The 21,611-nt window shown below is 52.2% G+C and overlaps 1 protein-coding gene across 6 annotated transcripts; it reads left to right on the forward strand.

Moving 5' to 3' along the window:
• The first annotated feature begins 8,793 nt into the window (after window positions 1-8,793).
• CBX2 (chromobox 2) lies at window positions 8,794-18,351 on the forward strand. 6 transcript variants are annotated; one of them, XM_082372780.1, is made up of 5 exons: window positions 8,794-8,951; window positions 9,023-9,066; window positions 10,110-10,175; window positions 12,456-12,561; window positions 13,975-18,351. In XM_082372780.1, exons 1-5 carry the CDS (start codon window positions 8,880-8,882, stop codon window positions 15,277-15,279), a joined length of 1,593 nt encoding a protein of 530 aa, XP_082228906.1. In that variant the 5' UTR covers window positions 8,794-8,879; the 3' UTR covers window positions 15,280-18,351. The 6 variants fall into 6 exon arrangements, with proteins under 6 accessions (XP_082228906.1, XP_082228910.1, XP_082228908.1 ...); XM_082372783.1 differs by having other exon boundaries at window positions 8,937-8,951; window positions 12,360-12,561; XM_082372784.1 differs by lacking the exon at window positions 9,023-9,066 and having other exon boundaries at window positions 8,797-8,951; window positions 12,360-12,561.
• Window positions 18,352-21,611: the final 3,260 nt, after the last annotated feature.

Consider the following 21,611-nt stretch of genomic DNA (forward strand, 5'->3'; position numbering starts at 1 on the left):
CATGCACAAGGTAAAATTTTTCAAATATTCACAAGGCCATAAACTGATCATTAAAAACCTCTTCAGGGACTTCCCTGGCGGTCCAATGGTAAAGAATCCACCTTACAATGCAGGGGACGCAGATTCAATCCCTGGTCAGGAAACTAAGATCCCACATGCCGCAGGGCAACTAAGCCCAAGTGCCACAACTACTGAGCCTGAGTACCGCAAACTACAGAGCCCACACGCCCTGGAGCCTGCAAGCCACAACTAGAGAAGAGAAAACCTGCACACCACAACTAGAGAGAAGCCCATGCGCCATAAGGAAAGATCCTGCGTGCCTCAACGAAGATCCCGTGTGCCACAACTAAGACCCAACACAGCCAAAAATAAATTAAATAAATAAATAATAAATCTTAAGAAAAAAAAACCTCTTCACTGCCCCCCAAAAATAACCACTGTTATGCATGTCTTGAGTATCTTCTCAAAAGATTTGTATACATGCACCAACACACAAATTCCTTTTGGTTGCACAACAGAAGTAGTATCATATATATTTGTAGAGGGCTAAATAATGGCCCCCAAATAGACATGTCCAAGTCCTAACCTCCAGTACCTGTGAACGCGACCTTATTTGGAAATAGGGTCTTTGCAGATGTGATTAAGTTAAGGATGTCAAGATAAGAGCATCCTGCACTTAGGGTGGGCCCTACAACCAATGACTGGACTTATAAGATTGAAAATGTCTTTATAAGAGAAAGGAGAGGGAGGTTTGAGACACAGAGAGACAGAGGAGAGACAGGGAAGGAGGCCATGTGAAGATAGAGGAGGAGAATGGAATGGTCCCTGTGCCAAGGGATGCTAAGGATTGCGGGCAACCACCTGCAGAAGCTAATACCAGCAAGCAAGGATTTCCCCCCAGAGCCTTCAAAGGGAGCCTGGCCCTACTGACACCTTGATTTCAGACTTCTGGCCCTCAGAATCGTGAGACAATAAATTTCTATTAAGTCCTCAAGCTTGTGGTAGCTTATATGGCAGCCCTAGGAAACTCAAACACTATTGCTCCATGCTTAGATTTTTCACATAATAACATATTACTTTGGAGATCTTATGTGTCCACCTGGCTGGATTATTGTCCCCAGTTGCTCAAACAAACACTAATCTAGGTGTTTCTGCAACAGTATTTTGTAGATGTGACTAACATCTACAATCCGTTGACTCGAGGTAAAGGAGATTTTCCTGGATAATCTGTGTGGGTCTCATCCAATCAGTTGAAAGACCTTAAGAAGAGAACTGAGGTTTCCCTGAGGAAGAAGAAATCCTGCCTGTGAACATGAATTCCAGCCTGCCCTTCCTGATGGCCTGCCTTAAGATTTCCGATTTGCCAGGCAGCCCACAATGGAATAAGCCAATTCCCTGCAATACATCTCTTTAGGTATTGGCATTTCTACATCGGTTGTTTCTCTGGAGGATCCTGACTGATATAATTCACCCCCCAAATGAGGCCGGGGGCCCTGCTCTGTTGTCACTGCTGGCTGGGGTCCCTGCCAGCCCTGTTCCTCACTCCTACAGGGTGGCCTAACACAATGCCAGGCCATAAGAGCCAGTAAAAAATATTTGCTGTGTGTGTGGTCTCATGACCACTTCTGAACCCAAAATTCACCTGGCAAATTCCTATCTGGATGCACCCTCACTATCTTGTCCAACTCTGTCTACTGAAGTTGTGGGTACATTGATGTGCCATTCATTCTGGGACACATGTGCTCCCATTAGCAGCATTCACACTAAGACGTGAGACTCTAAAAAGCAGCGACTGCAGGATGCAACTTGTACTAAACCCCAAGAAATATGAAATGGTGGTGTCGATAGCAGCCCCTTTCACTTACATAGCCAGGACGTGTACAATAGAAGATTTCAGCCCCGAAGAGGAATATTCTATGAAAATACCTCAAAAGACAGTGGTCACCACCATCAGCACTGGGAGTTATTTCAGATGCTCACAGAACCTGTGAGAACATGCCGAGCCAAAGGAGCTGGGCTCCAGGACATGGCCGTGCATTGTGATTAGATTAACAGCATTTCAACCAGGGTTTTGTTTCTGCCGTCATCATGGACACTTCTGCTGCAGGCCTGCACCCCTCTCAAAGTCCAGAGAACAGAAAAACTTGGTTTTTTAAACAAATGTTACTCTTTGCAGCAAGAGCTAAACATTGGAACAACTCACCGTCTGTCAATCAGGATCTATTTGTATAAACTACCATACATCAACTACAGAATATCATGGAGAGATTCAAAGGAGCAAGGTAGGTCTATCCACTTGTTGGGGCGTAAGCTTCGAGCCATACAGCTAAGAGAAAAAAAAAAGCAGCAGGCAGAACAGCCTTAGTGCACTACCATTTGTGTGATCAGAAGAAACCGGCAGGAGGGTGCACCAGGAGAAAATGCTCCACGCATCCTTGCTGGTTCAGGCACAGAAAGCCCCTGGAAGAAAACCTAGGAAGGGGTCGAGTTTGTTGCTTCCAGAGTGGAGAACTAGGCTGCTGGGGACAGGACGGGGAGGGAGTTTTTTCAGTATTCGTCTGAACCTTTTGGCACCCGGGGCATGTCCCACTCTCCTTGCTCAATTAACAGCCACAAAGGCCTATGGCGATGGAGGAGCAGGGCTGGAGGCTGGGGGGCTGGCAAGGTGCTGCCCGGCATGAGCAGGGGCCCAGCCTTGGACATGTCAAGCTAGACATTCCCGCCGTCCTCTGGGCCACCCTGTACTCACCTGCAAAGCGGAATTTTCACGGTGCCTTTTGGTTCTAACATTCCTTGCCTTCAAATGCAGTTCCTCTGATTATCACTGAGATTTTTGCCAACAAGAAGCAGGAAAATGACTTTTTAAAAGAATATGTGTCCTTTCGACTTATCTTCATACTATCTCACCAAAGCAGCAGGATTAAAGAGGGAAACGAAAATCTCTTGTTTCATATGACCTGAGCGACATTTCTTTGTTTGGGTTCTTTTAGACAAGAAGTAACCCAGCAAATGAAGGGAGTGAACAAGAGCATGCATTTGATTCACAAGAGGATTTGCAACCCAGTTCTCAGGTCCATCACTCCTGAAACCACTGGGTTTATCGATGGTGCCCAAAGGATTTATAGAGGATGCTCAAGATCGCCTTTAGCATCCAGGGAGGACAATTAGTAAACTCACGATGTGTATTTGTTTACTGCTTTGAATCCCCAAGCTAATTATTGGTTTTTAAATAAGGACTTCAGCCTAAATTTTAAAACTTTGTTAAGTGTAACTTATTGTTAAATTTGAGAAAATAATGTATTGATATTTCACACTGGAAAATTGCACTCATAAAATCATTTTTACACTCTAACAATCCCGCACCAGGCAAAGGTTTGAAAAAAAGCAGATGTGGGATGTGTAACAGACGTGACTAATTTGTGTTAGAATACCACTGAAACTAGCTAAGCATCAAATACTTTCAGAAATGCCCTAGATGGATTTATACCTCCTAGAGTTGCTGAGAATTCGGGAACAGAGGCAACCTCATCTACCTGGGGTGGCAGTCTAAATCAGTGCCGACCCTTGGGGGACACTTTGGCAATAGCCAACAACAAAAAAAGTAGACCCATTGCCCTTCAGTACAGCATCCAGGCATGCTGTTCCAGAGATGTGCTAGCACCCTGCACATGCAAAGATAAAGACGTTCCACCAGGGAATTCCCTGGCCGTCCAGTGGTTAGCACTCCGTGCTTTCATGGCAGAGGACCCGGGTTCGATCTCTGGTCTGGGAATTAAGATCCCACAAGCCACACGGTGCAGCCAAAAAAAAAAAACACGTACGACCAGTCAGAATGGTCATCCTCAAAAACTCTACAAATAGGGACTTCCCTGGTCCGGGAAGATCCCACATGCCACAAAGCAACTAAGCCCGTGAGCCACACTACTGAGCTTGCGTGCTGCAACTACCGGAGCCCACACGCCTAGAGTCTGTGCTCTGCAACAAGAGAAGCCACGGCAATGAGAAGCCCGCGCACCACAACGAAGAGTATAGCCCCTGCTCGCCGCAACTAGAGAAAGCCCACACGCAGCAACGACGACCCAACATAGCCAAAAAAAAAAAAAAGTCTACAAATAATAAATGCTGGGAAGAGTGTGAAGAAGGAACCCTCCTACACTGTTGGTGGGAATGTAAATTGGTGCAGCCACTATGGAGAACAGTATGGAGGTTCCTTAAAAAACTAAAAATAGAGTTAACCATGTGACCCAGCAATCCCACTCCTGGGCATATATCTGGAGAAAACTCTAATTCAAATACATACATGTATCCCAATGTTCATAGCAGCACTATTTACAATAGCCAAGACATGGAAGCAACCTGAATGTCCATCGACAGAGGAATAGATAAAGAAGATGTGGTATATATACACAATGGAATATTACTCGGCAATAAAAAAGAAGGAAATAATGCCATTTGCAGCAACAAGGATGGACCTAGAGATTATCATACTAAGTGAAGTAAGTCAAATAGAGAAAGACAAATATCATATGATATCTCTTATATGTGGAATCTAAGGAAATAATATAATGAACTTATTTACAAAACAGAAGAGACTCACAGACATAGAAAACAAACTTATGGTTACCACAGGGGAAAGGGGGGTCAGGGATAAATTAGGAGTTTGGGATTAGCAGATACAAACTATTCTATATAAAACAGATAAACAATAAGGTCCTACTGTATAGCCCAGGGAACTATGTTCAATATCTTGTAATAAACTATAATGGAAAAGAATCTGAAAAAGAATATATTTATATATGTGTCTATATATACATATATGTATAAAGGAATCACTTTGCTGTATACCAGAAACTAACACAACATCAAAAATCAACTATACTTCAATTAAGAAAAAAAATAAAGATGTTCGTCACTGCACTGTTTCTAATAGTAAGAAATTGGAATCATGGACTGATATGACTGCAAAATTAATAAACGACACTCTTTAAAATAAAAGCCTTCGACAACAGAGGTCTCTCATAGGGGGCTGTGGTCTGGTCTCCAAAGCAACATCGCAAGGGAGTTGGTTAATTGTCGTTCCCTACCTCCTACAACAGCGTTCCTTAACCTCCCCAGCCCCCAGGATCCAAGGGCGGTCCAGTTTGTGCATATGTTTAGGGGCCATGCAATAGGCTAGGCGGCCTGGGGCGGGCCTCGTGCAGCCCTGGAGGGCCTACTGCGTGCAGGCTGCCTCACTACTTCCAGACGTAGCCTGCCTGCCCCCACCAGGCACAAGTGGGAAATGGCAGGAACAGGCTCCACAGCCTCAGGACTTGAAGCAATTTACGATTCCTTGTCCTCATCTGTAAAACGAGGGCTGCGACAGGCTGCCCTTTGTAAGAAGTGTTCTAAACAGTGTGAGCTGCAGACGGCCTCTGGGGTCTCCTGGGTCAGGATGTCTGGGGTGGGGCCCAGGGGTCAATATTTGCATTGTGTGCCCAGGGGATACTTAGGCAAACTGAAAGCTTGAGAACTTCTGCAAGGGCCCTAACTGTGCTTATTTTTACTTGAGTTCTGATACATAAACACTGTGTGTCACGTATGTATAACATTTATCCATTGCATATACAGAGTCAGCATCACATAACACAGCTAGTCTGTAAGTTATACCTCGGTCTTGCAAATGTGAGCGGACTTGGTTGGGGGACAAATCATCACATTAAATACTCAAGTTTGTGCAATGTATTATACATCCTGAGTTTATCCCATGCAGACCATTGAGCGTGTGTCCAGTGTGGATGGTGTTAGTTACTCCTTTTAGCCAACTCTGATTACGGTAATGAGACAGTATTTGTTAAAAAAACTAAGAGCTGGTCTGAAACTGTTTTGTAAGATGTAGCCAGTGTTATTTAGTTTTAACTGCCAAAGCTGACAGATCCAGGGTATTGGCTTCATCTCAATTCCTGACTTTTCCATTGACTTGAGAATAATACCGTCACATCATTCACTTCTTGTCTCGGTATCTTTGCTTTCGGATCCACAAGAGCAGCATGAAAATATTTAACCTTTCTTAGTGGTATTTCGGACATTAATTACTTAATATTTGTCATTGGCGCTGTCACTTGCACAGAAAGAAAGTGGCATTAAACAGAGTACTTATGTTTGCCTGTATGCCTGTATTTTTTAATATCTTTTTTGTACATGTTTTAAACATTCTCACATACAGTAAAGTATAAATGGAAATGTAGATAAACTATTCATGTTCCAGGATTAATTTAAGTATCAATAATTGCATTACTTTCGTTGAAAATACGTCTAAAGTATAGTCCTTGCATTCCTAAGGACTTGTATTGCCAAGTACTTAACCACTAGCTACACGTGGCTATTTAAATTTAAGTTATTTAAAATGAAATTAAATTAAAAAGTAATTCCTCAGCAGCACATTTCAAGTGTTCACTAGCCACAGACGGCTGGCGGCTGACACTGAAGCACATAGACATAAGGCATTTCCATCCTCTCTGAAACTTCTACTAGACAGCGCTGTTACGGACTCTGCACTATAGCCAGTCATGTCTAGATGACAGCAAATGCTGAGGAACCATTTGTTGAATGAATAAGAAAATAATTAGTTCTAACTTGTCTTAATAATTCTTAAATATGACAGTCAAAACGGAATCAGCTTTGGTCCAAACCCATGTTTTGACACAATTGGATTAGCTGGAATCATTCTTCAATTCTGCCAACTTCCAGTTTTGTTTTTAAGGAACACTTCACAAACTTAGGATCATACCTCACCCTATTTATCTGATAATTTAATTATAGTCAAATAGGTCATATTTGTTTCTCCCAATAAATTATCTAAACGTTATTTTACCCAAACTGGGTGTCCCCAGTTGGATAGACAATGTATGTATTAAACCTTCCAAGAAATTGATTTTTTTTCCCCCAATGAGTTAGGATCACATTCTGGACAAATTTATTTCTTAGGGGAAGAAAAAATTCTCTTTTTTAAGCTTTCTTTTCTTTAAAAAAAAAATTAAGCAAGTATCCCAGGATAACATATCATCAAGAGGAAACTGGAAACCTCCAGGGCAAAAACCTCACACCCAAGATGCATTCTGCAAGGAAATGTGAGTTGAAACTGATCCAGCTATTTGTAGGATTACAATAAATACACCTTTGGCCTCAGCCCCACAATTTACTGCCTGGCTCCACAACATGAGGATACAAAAAGAGCTGGAGAGAGATTGTACGCAGTTCTCTCTACCCCAGGAGTGCAGGTTTTATCCCAAAACAGGTATTCTGGGCTGCAGCCCCTCCCAAGTAAGCAATCAACCCCCCACCAAAAGCAATCTTCCTTCTTCCCACCTCCTTTGCAAATAATATCTCAGTTTGCAAATGTTACCCAAGTTCTCTCCAGGATATCGTATGAATGTAACCTATTTAACCAAATAAACTGAAGAACATGCCAGAAATTGAAAGATGGGCTCCCGAAGTTCCATATTTTCTACAGTAGGCCTTTCCCATTAGAACAACAACAAAAATACATTTCTCCTGCAGAATCCTTTATAAATATGGTTTTAATGATCAAAATTACATTGAGACAGTTTCCTGCAACAAGAAACGACTTTTTGACTTACTCAACCCAGAGAGTACTTTGCAGCTGTGTCCAAGGGAGAAACAAAGCCAGAAAATGAATTTTGAGTTAAACTGTACTGATACGAAGAAAAGTTAGCGCTAACGTATATCTCCTTTATTACTAGTTTGACTTGCTCTGATTCAAGATCTAAATGATTTAAGGGAAGAGTTGCTCATGGAATACTGATCTGAACAGCATTAAGGGTGGCTGCCGAAGATGACCCCACCGGACTCCAGCCCACCGCCTTCTCTAAACCCGGTCCAGTCTCCTCTCTGCCGCATGCAATTGATCCAAAGGACATGGACTGCCAAATCCTAGCGGGCCCATTAATGACTTAGTCCTAGGTTAGAACCACGTCCTCAAATCCCGATCCCATCTCCTCCACATTCATTTCCTTAAAATCATGAAACAAATTTTTAAAAGGTGCAGTTGCTTTTCTCCCTACGTGCGCCCTAAAACTTGGGGGTTGGGTGCCACTCTTCACAACTTAAAGAACGAAGAGCCGTTCGTTTCCACCAGATGCATTTTCCTCTCTCGCCTTTGAGGGAAAAAGCTGGGCTGCTCCGTTTTTGCCGCTCACGTCCTCCCCCAGTACTTTGTCTTCCATTCCTTCCCCGCCCCCGCCCCAGCCCGTTTTGCTCCCACGCAAAATAGTACGACTGCCCGAGACCAAAGGAGACCAAGTTCAAAAATGCGGAGGGCGTCTGGGCCCTCCGCGCCCCAAGCAGCGCCCCTCGGGGACAGGGGCAGGAAGCGGCCGCCTCGCCGCGTCCCAACTTCCCCCCCCTTCGGGGCAGAACAATGGCTTTTTGCCCGGAAAACGAAGTTCGGAGGAGGCCGGGCGCACCCCGGAGACCAAGCGGGACTCGACTGTTGATCGCCAGGTCCTAAGAGGCAAGGCGCCTCCTTCTTCCCCGCGAGGGACCCACCCGCGCTCGGTTGGCCCACGCGCGCTGCCCGCGGCACCAACCCACCCAGACCAGGCGCGCCGGACCCCCGCCCGGGGCGCGAAGCTGATCCCGCCGTGAACAATGCGCGCCCCGCCCCCCGGCACCTCCCCCTCGCGCTCATTGGTCCATGCCGGAACAGGGCGGCGCGCACGGGCTGGTGGCGGGCTGGGGCGCGCGGGGCGCGGAGGCGTTGCGCGTGCGCGGGGCGGGCCTGAACGGGGCGGGGGCGGTGCTTTGTGTGCGGCCGGCAGGGCGCGCGGCGGCGGTTGCTGTGCGGGGTGCGGCGGTTGCCGCGGTCTGGGCGGGGCAGCATGGAGGAGCTGAGCAGCGTGGGCGAGCAGGTCTTCGCCGCCGAGTGCATCCTGAGCAAGCGGCTCCGCAAGGTGCGTGCGGCCCGGCCCGTGCCCACCCGCGCCCGCCCACCCCGGCTCACGCGCCTCTTCTCTCCCTGCAGGGCAAGCTGGAGTACCTGGTCAAGTGGCGTGGCTGGTCCTCCAAGTGAGTCCCCAACAATGCGGCGCCCGCCTTCCCGCCCGCGCCACCTCGGTGTGAAGGGGGGGCGGCGTGGGGTTCCTCGGCCGCGCCGTCGGGGGGCGTCCGCGCGCCGGGCGGGAAGTTTGCGGGGGCTCCGCGGGTTCCTCGGGCTTGGCGGGAGGGGGCACCCAGCCTGCGCGGGGTGCCCTTTGTTTACAAGCCCGCGGGTCGCAGGGCTGGGCGGCCTCCCCTTCCAGCCCGCCCAGCTCCGCTCCCGGCGCCCCGGCCGCCTCTCCCCGCGCCTGGCCCGCGCCCCTCCGGCGCCGCGCGGTCCTCCGGCGCCGCGCGGTCCTCCCGCGCCCATTTGTTGCATGCGCCCCCGCCCGCCTCAGCCCTCCCCGCGGGACGCGAGCCCCCCTCCTCTAGTCCGTATTTTCCCCGCTGTAACCTGAGCTTTCTATTCATGGATGTAGAGCTCCTTTTTTTTTTTTTCTTTTAATGGAAGGGAGGGGACTTGGCATCCCGGAAGGGGCTCTATTTACAGACAATCGCGCAGACCCAGTTCCCCTTTCTTCCCGGACCCCACTTTTCTTTCTTTGCTTAACTCTCCGGGTTCCTGGCCCGCGTAGGCCTGGGCGCCAGCAACATCTTTGGGCTGCGTTTCTGTGCCCCTAGGCCTCCTCCTCCCTGCATCCTGAAGGAGCCTTCCCTTCCCTCCCTGGCTCCGGACCAGGGTTTGGGGTCTTCCCTCTCTGCAACTTTCCATTTTATTGGGATTTGTTTTCATCCAGAGGGAGGCTGTAGAGTCCTCCTGAGGCCGGGTGTTAATTGGGGGTTGAGGTGGTGGTTTCCCTTTGAGTTTGAGGACACGGTGTTGGCTTCAAGAGTTCGGTGTCCAGGAGCTTGTCCTGGGCGTGGGTGAGACCTTTTGCGAGTCTCCCCAACACCCCGGTGCCCTGGCTGCCAACAGGGATCGGAGAGCAATGGGGCAACCCCACTTGGGCTTGTTTCTGAAGTGTCTGGTCAGTGCCCAGTGCTTTAAGATGCCCTGTTCTTTGCTTTTCTAGACACAACAGCTGGGAGCCAGAGGAAAATATCCTGGACCCGAGGCTGCTCTTGGCTTTCCAGAAGAAGTGAGAAAGTTAACAGACCTGTGGGAGGGGGAGACTGTTGGGGGGACCCTGGCCTGTCACACAGTCGTACAGGGCAGTGATGGCGCTCCAGGAGTCCCAGGCTTGGGCTGTGGTTTGAGGTCCCAGATGAGTCCTCTTCCCACCTTCCCTCGGCTGGCCAGCACTGTGCCCAGACCTTGGGAGTCACTGAGTAAGTGCTGCTTTTGGTCTTTGTGACAGCCAGACTTGCCAAAATGAACCTTCTTGGTTCCTTCGTGAAAAGTTCTGGCTTCTCTTCTTGGCCTTTTCTGTTGACTAGTTTGCAAACAGCACTGATAAAAACAAGGATGGCAGGTTTGCCCTAAAAATTGCAGACCTGGCCTCCCAGTCCTCCTCGTGGGTGCCATTGAGCAAGAGAAGGCTCAGAGAGGGAACTGGGACACACAGCAGAAAGTTATGCCTACTGTGGTGTGTCTGACCAAGAACAACACATTTGTTTTTCTCTGTGCTGCAAAATAGCTAGCACCAAGTGAGCACCACGGGAGCCCCTTTACCAGTCTCAGGGGCTGAATTTACTTCTGTAATTCTAGATGTCATATCTATTTTTAGGTAGGAGACTTGGGTTAAGAGAGACCTCTTTGAGATACTCAGGGGAAAGGGTGGTGAGGAGCATGTGATGGCATAAGGTTCCAGGGAGTGCTATTCCAGAGCAGGCTGGTGGGGGCAAGGTGTGGGGATTGCCCTGTTGATAGAGGCTGATAAATTAGGTGCTCAAAAGCTTTCCCAGATGGGGTCGATCCGGCCAGCTGTTCTCTGGTAGCTCAAGCTGTGTCCACTTTTTTTTCACTATAGCAGGATATTTTGGGTCTTCTCAGAAGGGCCATGGCAATGGGGAAAAATAGAGATAGATTTTGGTGGGGAAAGTGAGAGAAAATACATCGAGCATATGCTTGCCTCAGTACCTTTGAAGAAGTTTATCAGCAAGCTCACCGTCTGCTATTTACTCCATAACTCAGCTCCTGTAAGTCGCAGAGGGTGGAAGCTGGTACTTTTCTCTGTAAGACAGTGTCCTGACCGTCGAGAGAGAGTGTGTCCTTAACGTCACTTTTACTTACAGCATAGCAGACAGGAACTGAGGTTAGCAAATCCCAGAGAGATAGATGCAGCAGTTAAAAAGAACCATGGCACCGGTGGTCTGGTTTACATCACGGGGGAGAGAAAACTGGGAAAGTGGGTGCTCTGCCTTCCTGTTCAGCCCAGAGATCCCCCTGGGAACTAGGAACTGGTGGTGATTTGCTTGGTGTGGGGATGTGGCCTTTGACTGTAAGGGGAAGTCTCAGGTTCAGAGCTCACGGGTACAGGTTAATGTGTCAGCGGAGACCCATGAGTGCTCCTGTTCTTTTAGGAGACAGGTTGGGGCTGCTTTGAGTATGAGCTCTATCTCGTTGTACTAATTGGCTTCTTTAAGAGATCACCTTACAGGCCTCAATGAGATGATGTTTGTCCATTTTGATTACCGGGAAACTGCTCGAGATAGAGCCTCTTCCCCGGGGGTAGCCTGGAATAGAGGCTTTTGGGGGTGGTGGGTGGAGGCGGCTTTCTTGGCTCCCTGACCCCAAGTCACGGAGCTGGTTAATGGTGTCCTGCCTTGAGCCCTGAGCCGTGGGCACCTCGGAATCAGGCGTCACCAGTACTTCCATCTAGAGCAGAGTCTAGGAACAGAAAGGGCTTAGAAAAAGGAAACCGGAAAAGAAATGTGAGCCAGGGGCACTGGCTCTGGGTAGACCGTGTGGGGAACAGGAGCCCTTGGTTACCCCAGTGCTCTGACGACCGTGAGATTTTGTGCGGGCATTAGAAGACTGAGAATGGGGGGCAATGGTCCTCACCTCCCTACCTCTGGACTCTCTTACTTGGAGTGAGGGGGTTGGACCACGTGACTACAAAGCCTCCTTCTAGTTGTGGTATTGTAGAATTTCCACAATACCGTCTCCCTGCAGAAAGTGGCCAGGATTCACACAGGGTTTTACGAGGATTCGGAGAAAACTGGGAACTGTTCCTTTCCCAGCTTTACTTGAATTTCGTGACTTGTCTTTACCCAAATGTAAATGGAATAGATGGAGGTAAAAATAATACTGACCCCTAAGGCAAAGAGGGGGTCTGGACCTCTGCCTTGGATGTGTTAATTAACAGGATATGTTTTTGCAGGGAAACTGGTGATAAGCTACCTGGGGGTGTTTGAAACCACGGGGTTCCAGGGTGGCAGAAGGAAAGTCTGTGACTCTGATTGCTGATTGTCTTCAGGGAACACGAGAAGGAGGTGCAGAACCGGAAGAGAGGCAAGCGGCCCAGGGGCAGGCCGAGGAAGCACACAGTGATGTCCCCCTGCAGCCGGCACTCCAAGCTCAAGGTGGGTCGCTGCTTCCCTCCCAGCAGTGGCTCTCGGCCGGCTGAGTGGAAGGCAGTGGCGGGAGGGTTGCGGGCTTTGGGGAAGGAGGCCAGCTGGCACCTCCACATAAGTCTTTCCCTTGCTCAGAAGACCTTGGCTCTGCCTCTCTCTAGGCTGCCGCTGTGAGCCTCTGCCAGCAGGGGGCAACAGCAAACCTCAGCTCGCCACCTCCTGCCCTGTCTCTCTGGGGAGGGCCCTGCAATGGTTAAGCCCCCCAAGCTGGTTTCCTGGTCCTGTGACGTGCACTCTGCTACTTTCCCACCTCCAGTGGCTTACAGGGAACAAAAAACAGGAAGCATGTACACAGTAGGTGCTCATAGGTTTGCCAGGTAGGCGCAGCTAAGAGGGGCGCACACACCTGGGCTCCACGGCACAGCCGCTCCTTCCAGTAGCTCAGAGGCAGGATGGGGAAGGGGTCCCGGCCTCAGTCTTAGATGTGTCTTTGATGTCTCTCTCGAAGGCACTGCCCTCAGGGCCTGAACCCACGCACTGGCCAGGAGCTCAGTCACTTCTTACAAAACCGCCCTTCCAGGAGGCTGAGAATCCTGCCGTGAGTCTTATTGGCTAGGGTACGCTGGCCTGGTTTTGTCCTCAAAATGTTCCTTTTGAGCAGGATAGTGGGGCTGGAGGAGTCAACTTTACTGCAGGAGAATGTGGGGCGTGTACGTTGAGAAACATCAGCAAGGCGGGGGGCCAGCCAGGCAAGGAGGCCCCAGACTCCCTGGGTTTGATTCCATCGTCCCCAGTTTGGGGCAGGCGAGCTTTGTGGCCGGGAGCAGGTGTTGGCTCTGTCTACCTAAAGCACACTTCTTACACAGGGACCTGAGAAACAGTAGGGTGTGCTTAATTAGTGTTTGGGATGACACCCAGAGGATGAGGAGGGCAGTGGTTTGTTTTCCTGTGTGCTGGAAGGTTCTGAAGGGGTCAGCTTTGGAAATGGGGAGATGGAAGCAAGATGTCCAGTTGCTTTAGGTTACCGAGCTCTCACACACACTGCTTCACTCCACCCTTCCCTTCTGAGACATGTGAATCATGCTGCTCTGAATTTCCCTTTTCCAGGTGTCTGCCGAGGGCCAGGAGCTCCCCGTGCGTCCCTGGAAAGCTCGGCGTCCATTGTCAGCATGTGAGCGTTTCCCTCCATCGTTCTGGCTTCACTTTGTGAACCACCTATTTTTCTTCGTTCTCTTTCGCTTTTAACTGCATTTCTTGGAACCTCGTAAGGACCTCGTCAATCCTTTCTGGAACCAAACAGTGAGATCGCTCCCTCCTGGCTGCCTCTCTGGTCTGGAAGCCACAGGAGGGGCTGGCTCCAAGGTGTCTGATGCCCCTGGAGACCAGGCTGTAGAAGTGATACCTTCCCCTTTGTCGTTGCAGGAACCCGACGCCCCCTCTAAATCCAAATCCAGCAGTTCCTCCTCTTCCTCCACGTCCTCCTCTTCTTCCTCAGATGAAGAGGATGACAGCGACTTAGACGCCAAGAGGGGCCCCCGGGGCCGTGAGACTCACCCAGTGCCTCAGAAGAAGGCCCAGATCCTGGTAGCCAAGCCCGAACTGAAGGATCCCATCCGGAAGAAGCGGGGTCGCAAGCCCCTGCCCCCAGAACAGAAGGCGGCTCGGAGGCCCGTCAGCCTGGCCAAGGTGCTGAAGACGGCCCGGAAGGACCTAGGGGCACCGGCCGGCAAGCTGCCCCCCCCGCTCAGTGCCCCCGTGGCCGGCCTGGCAGCCCTGAAGGCCCATGCCAAGGAGGCTTGCAGTGGCCCCAGCACCATGGCCACCCCGGAGAACTTGGCCAGCCTGATGAAGGGCATGGCCGGCAGCCCCAGCCGGGGTGGTATCAGCTGGCAGAGCTCCATCGTGCACTACATGAACCGGATGAGCCAGAGCCAGGCCCAGGCCGCGGGCAGACTGGCTCTCAGGGCCCCAACTGCCAGCAAGTGCAGCCTAGGGCTGGACCTGAAGGTGAGGACGCAGAAGGGGGAGCTGGGGATAAGCCCCCCGGGAAGCAAAGTCCCAAAGGCCCCCAGTGGTGCTCTGGAGCAGAAAGTGGGGGGCACAGGAGGGCCTCCACACGTCCACAGTGGCAACAAGGTCCCTGCCGGGTGCCTGGGCCCCCAGCCTGCACCCACCCAGGAGCTGAGCCTCCAGGTCTTGGACTTACAGAGTGTCAAGAACGGCACACCAGGGCTGGGCATGGTCGCCCGCCATGCCACAACCACCAAGGGTAACCCTGCCACCCACCCAGCCACTGGGAAGGGTGCCGGGGGTGGCCTCACTGCGGTGAGTGGGGCTGGCCTGCCCACCGACTGCAGCAAGAGTGAGAAGCTGGCCTCCAGGGCAGCAGCCCTGCCCACCCCTGCCGGCAAGAGGGACTTTGTCAAGGGCAGCCTGGCCCCAGGGCAGGAGGGCCACCCGACTCCGGGAGAGGCGCGGAAGACGGCTACACTGTCTGAGATGAGCACCGGCGAAGAGAACAGCAGCTCCGACTCGGACCCTGACTCGGCCTCCCTGCCCAGTGCCGGACAGAACCTGTCAGTGTCCGTCCAAACCAGCCAGGACTGGAAGCCCACCCGCAGCCTCATAGAGCACGTCTTCGTCACCGACGTCACCGCCAACCTCATCACAGTCACGGTGAAGGAGTCTCCCACCAGCGTGGGCTTCTTCAACCTGAGACATTACTGACACCCCCTGGCTGCCCGGGTCTCACCTGCCCCTCTCTGGCCTCTGGCTTTGCTTTGATACATGGCCCGCATCCCAAACCCTCTCCAGGGGCCGGTGGCCTCCTTCAAGGGCAGGCTTGGATGGGAACTCCCCTGGACCCAGCCCTGCCTGCGACTTTGGCAGGGGAGGCTCCGTGATGCCTTGCCACCCGGCCTCGCCCTTGTTCCTACCTCTGGGCCTTCGCTTTGCTCTCCATTTGCCTCAGGAAGTCTAGGTGGCCGCCTGTGGCTCAGCGAAATATTTCTCAAGAGCATCCTGTGTTTCTTGAGCCCAACCATGTTCGCTGTTTGAACTGCCTCTGTGGCCTGTGATGACAACGGTGGTCACCTTGCCTCCCACTTCCCCAGGGCACAGGTGTTAGAGGGGGGGGCTTCTCCTGGCCCAGCTTGGCTGTTCCTGCCCAGCGGCTGGAATAGAAGGTGTACTTAGGGCTGGGGGGAGGTAAGGTCTGGGGAGCTGCTCCAGGGAAGACTCTGCTCAGTGTGTGGAAGGGTGGGGGGAGCAGGAAAGGGGCCTTTCTGGTCGGAACTCCCCCCTCAGCAATGCCTGAGCTGGCGAGGGTGAGGGGACTGCCCGCCTCCCTGTCCCTGCCCCCACCCGGGACAGATGAGGGCTGTGGCCTTAATGTAAGAGGACAGGTGTGGCAGTTGGATCAGGAACCCTGAAGAGGTTGGTGTTGGTGCCATCTAACCCTGATTCACATTAACAACAGCAGCCCTCAAATGTCGACTCAGAGGCCAGCATGGGCAGGGAAGGGGCTGGTCCCAGAGCTGTTCCACCTGAACCTCCGAGTCTGGGGGACAGAAGGAGAAGGGTGTCCTGCTGCTGCCCTCCTTTCTGCCAGCCTCAAGGACTGCCTTAGTCCTAATCATGGCCCCACAAACTGCCCCAGATCCACTGGGAGGTGGGTAGTTGCTGGAAGTAGGTCTCCCCTCCCGACATCCGCTGGCTTCCAGCTGCCGTGCAGGTGCTTCCCACAGTTCCCACCTACCTTCCCCTGACAATCCCTCCCCACTTCTGGGGGTTCCATGTTCTCTTACCCAGCTGAGAAGCTGTATCCCTGTACCATTTGGGAAATGGGACAAAATCTGAGTGACCCATCTGGCCTTTGGAAAGGCCGGAGCTGCCAGCCCGACTGCCTCCCCCCAGATGGCTGAGTCCGGCAGCTGTCTTGGCAATTCCAACCAGCAACAGAATTGCCATTACTGATTTGGGGCAGAGAGGTACATCAGTGAGTGGGGTCACTGGTCTTTGATGCCAAAAAGAAAAGTGGGAGTGCAGGGAACTTTATTTCTGCTTCAATTATCGGTTAATATCCGCCAGCAGGTGTGGGATCTTCTGTTGTCCCCATAGCCCTGAGTGCAGTGGACACGGTGGGCTCTGGTTTCTGAGGGTGGGCCTGCCAGAACTCCAGTCCCCTCAGTCCCTCACCCTCCACGCCAAATAGGAAGAGATGGCTTTTGTGTGGCCAAATCGATTTCAACAGTGTGCCTTTGGGGACAGATCCACATCCAGGACATCATTGAGGGGCATCCAAATGCAGCTTCCGACTCTTGTATGTGATAGCCATGCTGGCTGCAGCAGGAATGGTGCCCACCCTGGCAAACCTGAGGACTGGGGGTCCTGGACAGCCAGGCTGAAACTGGAAAGTGGGCAGTAAAGGGGGAGAATGCCCCCTCCACTGCCCCAGCAGGGGATGGCGAGATGCCAGTGCACTGCACAATCTGGAAGGAAGGGGTGCCAGCACCCTGGGCCCCTGGCACCAACCTCCCCTCCTTGTCCCCAGATGTCCCTGGGTGAGACTAAAGGGGCTCTCCTGGGCTGCCTCCCCCTCAAAGGAGCTCATAACCTCCAAGTTTTGCTGCCTTAGAGGCTGCAGAGCCAGGCCAGTAGCAGCTCTCCCCTGCAAGCCCTCAGGGTGACCTTGCTCTGGGCTGATCTGACAGCCCCAGCAGCCAGGTCTCCAAACCCTGATTAGGTGCCTTTCTGTTTACCAGCTACTTCAATCCCAAAGTTTGAATCTGCAAACACCTTACTCCCAGCCACTTTGCCTTCTTGCTGTGTTGTGTGTCTTTCTTGGTGTTTGCAACTCCAAGAGGTTCATGTTTGTGTGTGTACACACATGTGCAGGCGTGACAGCCTTCGCTGAAGAGTTGGACAGATGTTCAGAGTTGGTTGTCATGTTTACCAATAAAGTAGTACTTCTTTTGCTGCTCTGTGTGTGTGTGTGTGGCTAGGCATTGGTCACACATCTGACTTGTTTATCCTGCAGGGTTTCTTATGCGAACTGCATCACAGTGTATATTGAGTGGGTGTTTTAATCCTGTTTTTCTGTTTGCTTTTGTAACGGATAGGAAGAAGTGGCCAGTCTATCTTCTTCTTTAGAGGATTTGGCATATTTTTATATATATTTTTTGGTACCAAAAAGAGTGTTCCTTGTTTTTGGTTACACTCAAGATTCTGACCTGACTTAAGAGAGCTCTGGGCCTAGAGGTTTTATTAGGGGAAAAGTAGGGGGGGAGGACCAGAGCTTTGGACCATTGCCAATCACTGGCTTGATTTGTGTTTTTTAATTTAAAAAAAAAAGCCAAATTATTCATGTATGCCACTTCTAATTACTTTAAAGTATGGCTGTTTGTTTGCTTTTTTAAAAGAGAACAAAAGTGAATATGTTATTGCCCTGGGAAACTTAAGATCTTTGTTGAAACAGCACAGCAGCCCAGCCCCCATATTCAATCAGGACCAACCAGTTAAAGGAAATGCTTCCCCCAGGAAACCCACAATGGTTTGGGGGAAAGGGGTGGGAGGAGGGGAGAGGTAGTGCCTAGAGGACCAGATTTTTGCCCAAGTGCATCTAAAGATTCTGTGGATTTTCTAGTATTTTTGGAGAACTAACACTAGGAATCGTTTGCAGATCTTTTTAGACTGATGTTAATTTATTTTGCAGGGGAGAGTCATTAGCAAAGGTGTCAGAGGATTTTTGTCTTAACTTTTTGTTAACTCTTAGTATATCAATAAATTCTTAACTTTTCAGCCTGGTGTATGTCATGAGTGATACGTGGAAACAACAGTCTCTTCACTTTCCCTTTCTTGAGGCAAAATAGTTATCTGGACTTGAACTGAATCATGGGGTGAAAAAATTAAAGGCTTTGGGAAAGGCTCAGCCACTTTCCTGGGGTGGAAAAAAAAAAAAAAAAAGTTCTTCTAAGCAAAGAAGCGGGGTTGATTATGAGTCCCTACACCAGCATTTCCCAGGGAGGACAGTTTGGCACCAAAGGGGACATTTGGCAATGCCTGGAGACAATTTTGGTTGTCACAACTCCGGGGCAGGGGTGAGTGTTGTTGCTACTGGCGTCTAGTGGGTAGAGGCCAGGGATGCTGCAATACATTATAAACTCACTCTGAGACATCTCCCAGAAACTAACACTTCAGGTTAAAACAAAATTTCCACACACACACCCCCAGTATCCAATGATACTGTGTTGGAAAGCTGCTCAACCCCTTGAATCCACCACATGTGGTAACACTTTTATTAAAGGACACAGCAATAAAATTCCAGGGGAGTTGCCATGAAGCACAAGAAACTGAATCGGTGGTGCTACTGCGACTCCTAACCCATGGCTCATAATAGATGATTTGCTTATTATATAACCTTCCCTGGTCCTTTAAGGTTTGCATTACCCTCAGCATGAATTTATTCATAAATTTCAGCCTCCGGGGAGAATGAAGCTCCCTTTGAAGTAAAGAGAGAAGTTGGGCCTGGACGTTGGCCACCACTGGTTGAAAGGCTAGTTGGGGCGAAGTCCTGAATGTTTTAGTTCGGGAGGAGATTCCCGATACAAACAGCAATGCACCCCCCCAGCTCTGCCCGGCTCCAGAAAAGCCCTGCGAATTTGAAATCAGATTCTTGCAGGGAAGGCTGCTGGCATGTTTTCTTTTGTTGTGCCTTCGGTGGCTGGAGGGGCTTTCTTTTGGAGGAGGTGGGCAGGGAGGACCCTAGCTGTCCTGTCCTCCGCCTTTGAGAGCAGCAGAAAGGGGTTGGGGATGGCCAGGAAAGAGCGGGCTAGAGGGAGTAAGAGCCCGCGCCCTTCCCGGTGGCGGGCCCGAGTCCGCTTGTACAGAGCGCCGGCCAGACGTGCACGAGGGGGGGCCCTGACCCACACTGGCCTTTGTTAGTTTCTGCGCTGCTGATCTGATCGCCTAATCCACCGCCTTCCCAGAAGAATGGGCTGGGCTGCCAAGGGGCCCGACCTGGCCCGCGGCATCCCGGGGGCTCAGCCCCGCGCCTGCCGGTCCAGCCCGAGGGCGCCTGGTGGATCCGGCGGGCTGGACAACTCCTTCTTCCCTACCTTTGTGGCTGGAGGGCCTGGCCGAAGGGAGGGCGCAGAGGGGGAGCCCGCGGTGGCCCACTCTAGAGTACTTTCGGGTAGGGGAGATAAGGCGTTCCCTTCTCCTTTTGGGACCCAGAAAGGCACCGCCGCCGGGGAGGGGGTGGGCGCCAGGGAGCGGGGCTGAGGCCATCGCCTCTAGAGGGCGCGCGCGACCCGCGAAGATCGGGCCGAGGGCTCTCTGGACGCGCGGGGAACGTTCCCCACCCCGGGCTCCGAGCTGCTAAGGGGAACCGAATTGCACGACTCGCAACCCGACCGCTCTGAGATGCCCCCCAGAAGCCTCCGTTTCCAAAGTCTCACGAAGAAAGCCCCGGCCCCAGGCCACAGCCTCTTTCTCCGTGTCCAGGCTCCCAAGGCTGGAGGTAGAGCCGAGCAAGCCCTGAGACGCTCCAACTCGAACTCCAGCTGGACCGAAGGCCAGTCCCTCTGGTCCCAGGGGACTTTGGGGGTGAGAAGAGGAAATCAGAATACGAGCCCCCAAAGTGCGGGGGCAGGCCTGTTCGCCATTGGGTCTCCCGCACACAGCACGGGGCCTCGACTAGCATCTGTACTGTTAAGCATCAAAGGGACCAAAAAAAAAAAAAAATCCAACCCGACGCTCTCCGAAGAGCCATAAAGATTCCAGTTCAACCAGTGTGTGTGCTGGACCAGGCTCCGCGCTGGCGGCGGCCCCACGAGGCGGCCCTGCCCTCCGGAGGCAAAGGAATGCCCCAGCCGGAGGCAGCACCACAGGCCCAGGCCTCCACACCTGGTCTTTTTCCCAGAGAATCTGCCCAGGCAACGGAAACTCGCGGAAAAAGCACCAGATCAAAGCCGAGGCTGGTGGTGGCCAGACAACTGGGGAAACTGGGCCACTCCATCTCCCTATCTCCCAAAGCACGAGCCCACTCTGCTGCCCAATGCGGGAGGGAGTCTTGGTGGAGCAGCGGGGCCACGGCTTTGGGGCTGGCCGCCCGCCGCGACCCTCACCAAGCCACTCCACTCCCCGCCCACGGGCTCTGCCCGCCGGCCCAGTCCCTCACGTCCGAAGGGTGACCCACTGCCCCAAGCCCAGGCTCGTGGCCGCGCCCTCCCTCCCGGGTCCTCACACAGGCCACAGACTAGAGAAAGGAGGCGGGGAGAGCTCCGCCAAACGTGGGGTCACCGATTCGATGGACAAGAGCAGGAGATGCGCCAGCCTACGCGTGCCCACACGCCTCCCTTCGGGCTCTGCCAAGTACGCCTAGATCCGCGCTTCTCCGCGGGGCGACGTCTGCTAGGGCTATGGGGGTGGAAGTGAGCTCAATGTGGTGGCCTCTTTGGGGTCCCAAGGGCGGCTCTTCTGTGCCGGCTTCACGACCCCGCCCCATTGCTGCAGAGTCTTCCGCCAGGAAAATCTGAGAAACCCCCACCCCACCCTGTGCTCTGCTCTACCCCAGACCGTTCCTCGCCCAGCGATGGGGGTGTTGCCCCCCCCCCCCAGAAGACCGGGGACTGAGAGGCAGTGGGGGTTGGCGGGGGCGGGGGCGCGGGGCTGCGCCGCGGCAGCTCCGGGTTCACTAATCACATCAGCGCGCTCTGCGCCAGCTCGGAGCAGCCAGTTGCCTAGCAATACCCGCGAACTCAATTCCTCAATCAATAGGCGCGAGGCGCTGCATTTCGGGGAGCGCTGGCGAGGCTAGGTGGGTCTGGGGGGCGGGTCCCCAGACAGCACTGGTGAGCTGGCGGGGAAGCCGGGGGAGCGCGGCACAGAGGCGCCGGGCGTCAGGGACCAGGACCTCAGGCCTGGGGGTGGGGTGCGCTGCGGGAGTCCTGCCAGAAGAAAAGGGAACCCAGAGGTCGGGCCCATCCTCCGGAGATCCCCGAGTTCTGCCCAGGCCGCAGAGAAGGGCAGTCCGTAGGTGAGGAAAGCCAGGACCATCC

Source organism: Balaenoptera borealis, assembly GCF_965194805.1.
Source record: "Balaenoptera borealis genome assembly, chromosome: 20".
Classification (NCBI taxonomy): Eukaryota; Metazoa; Chordata; class Mammalia; order Artiodactyla; family Balaenopteridae; genus Balaenoptera; species Balaenoptera borealis.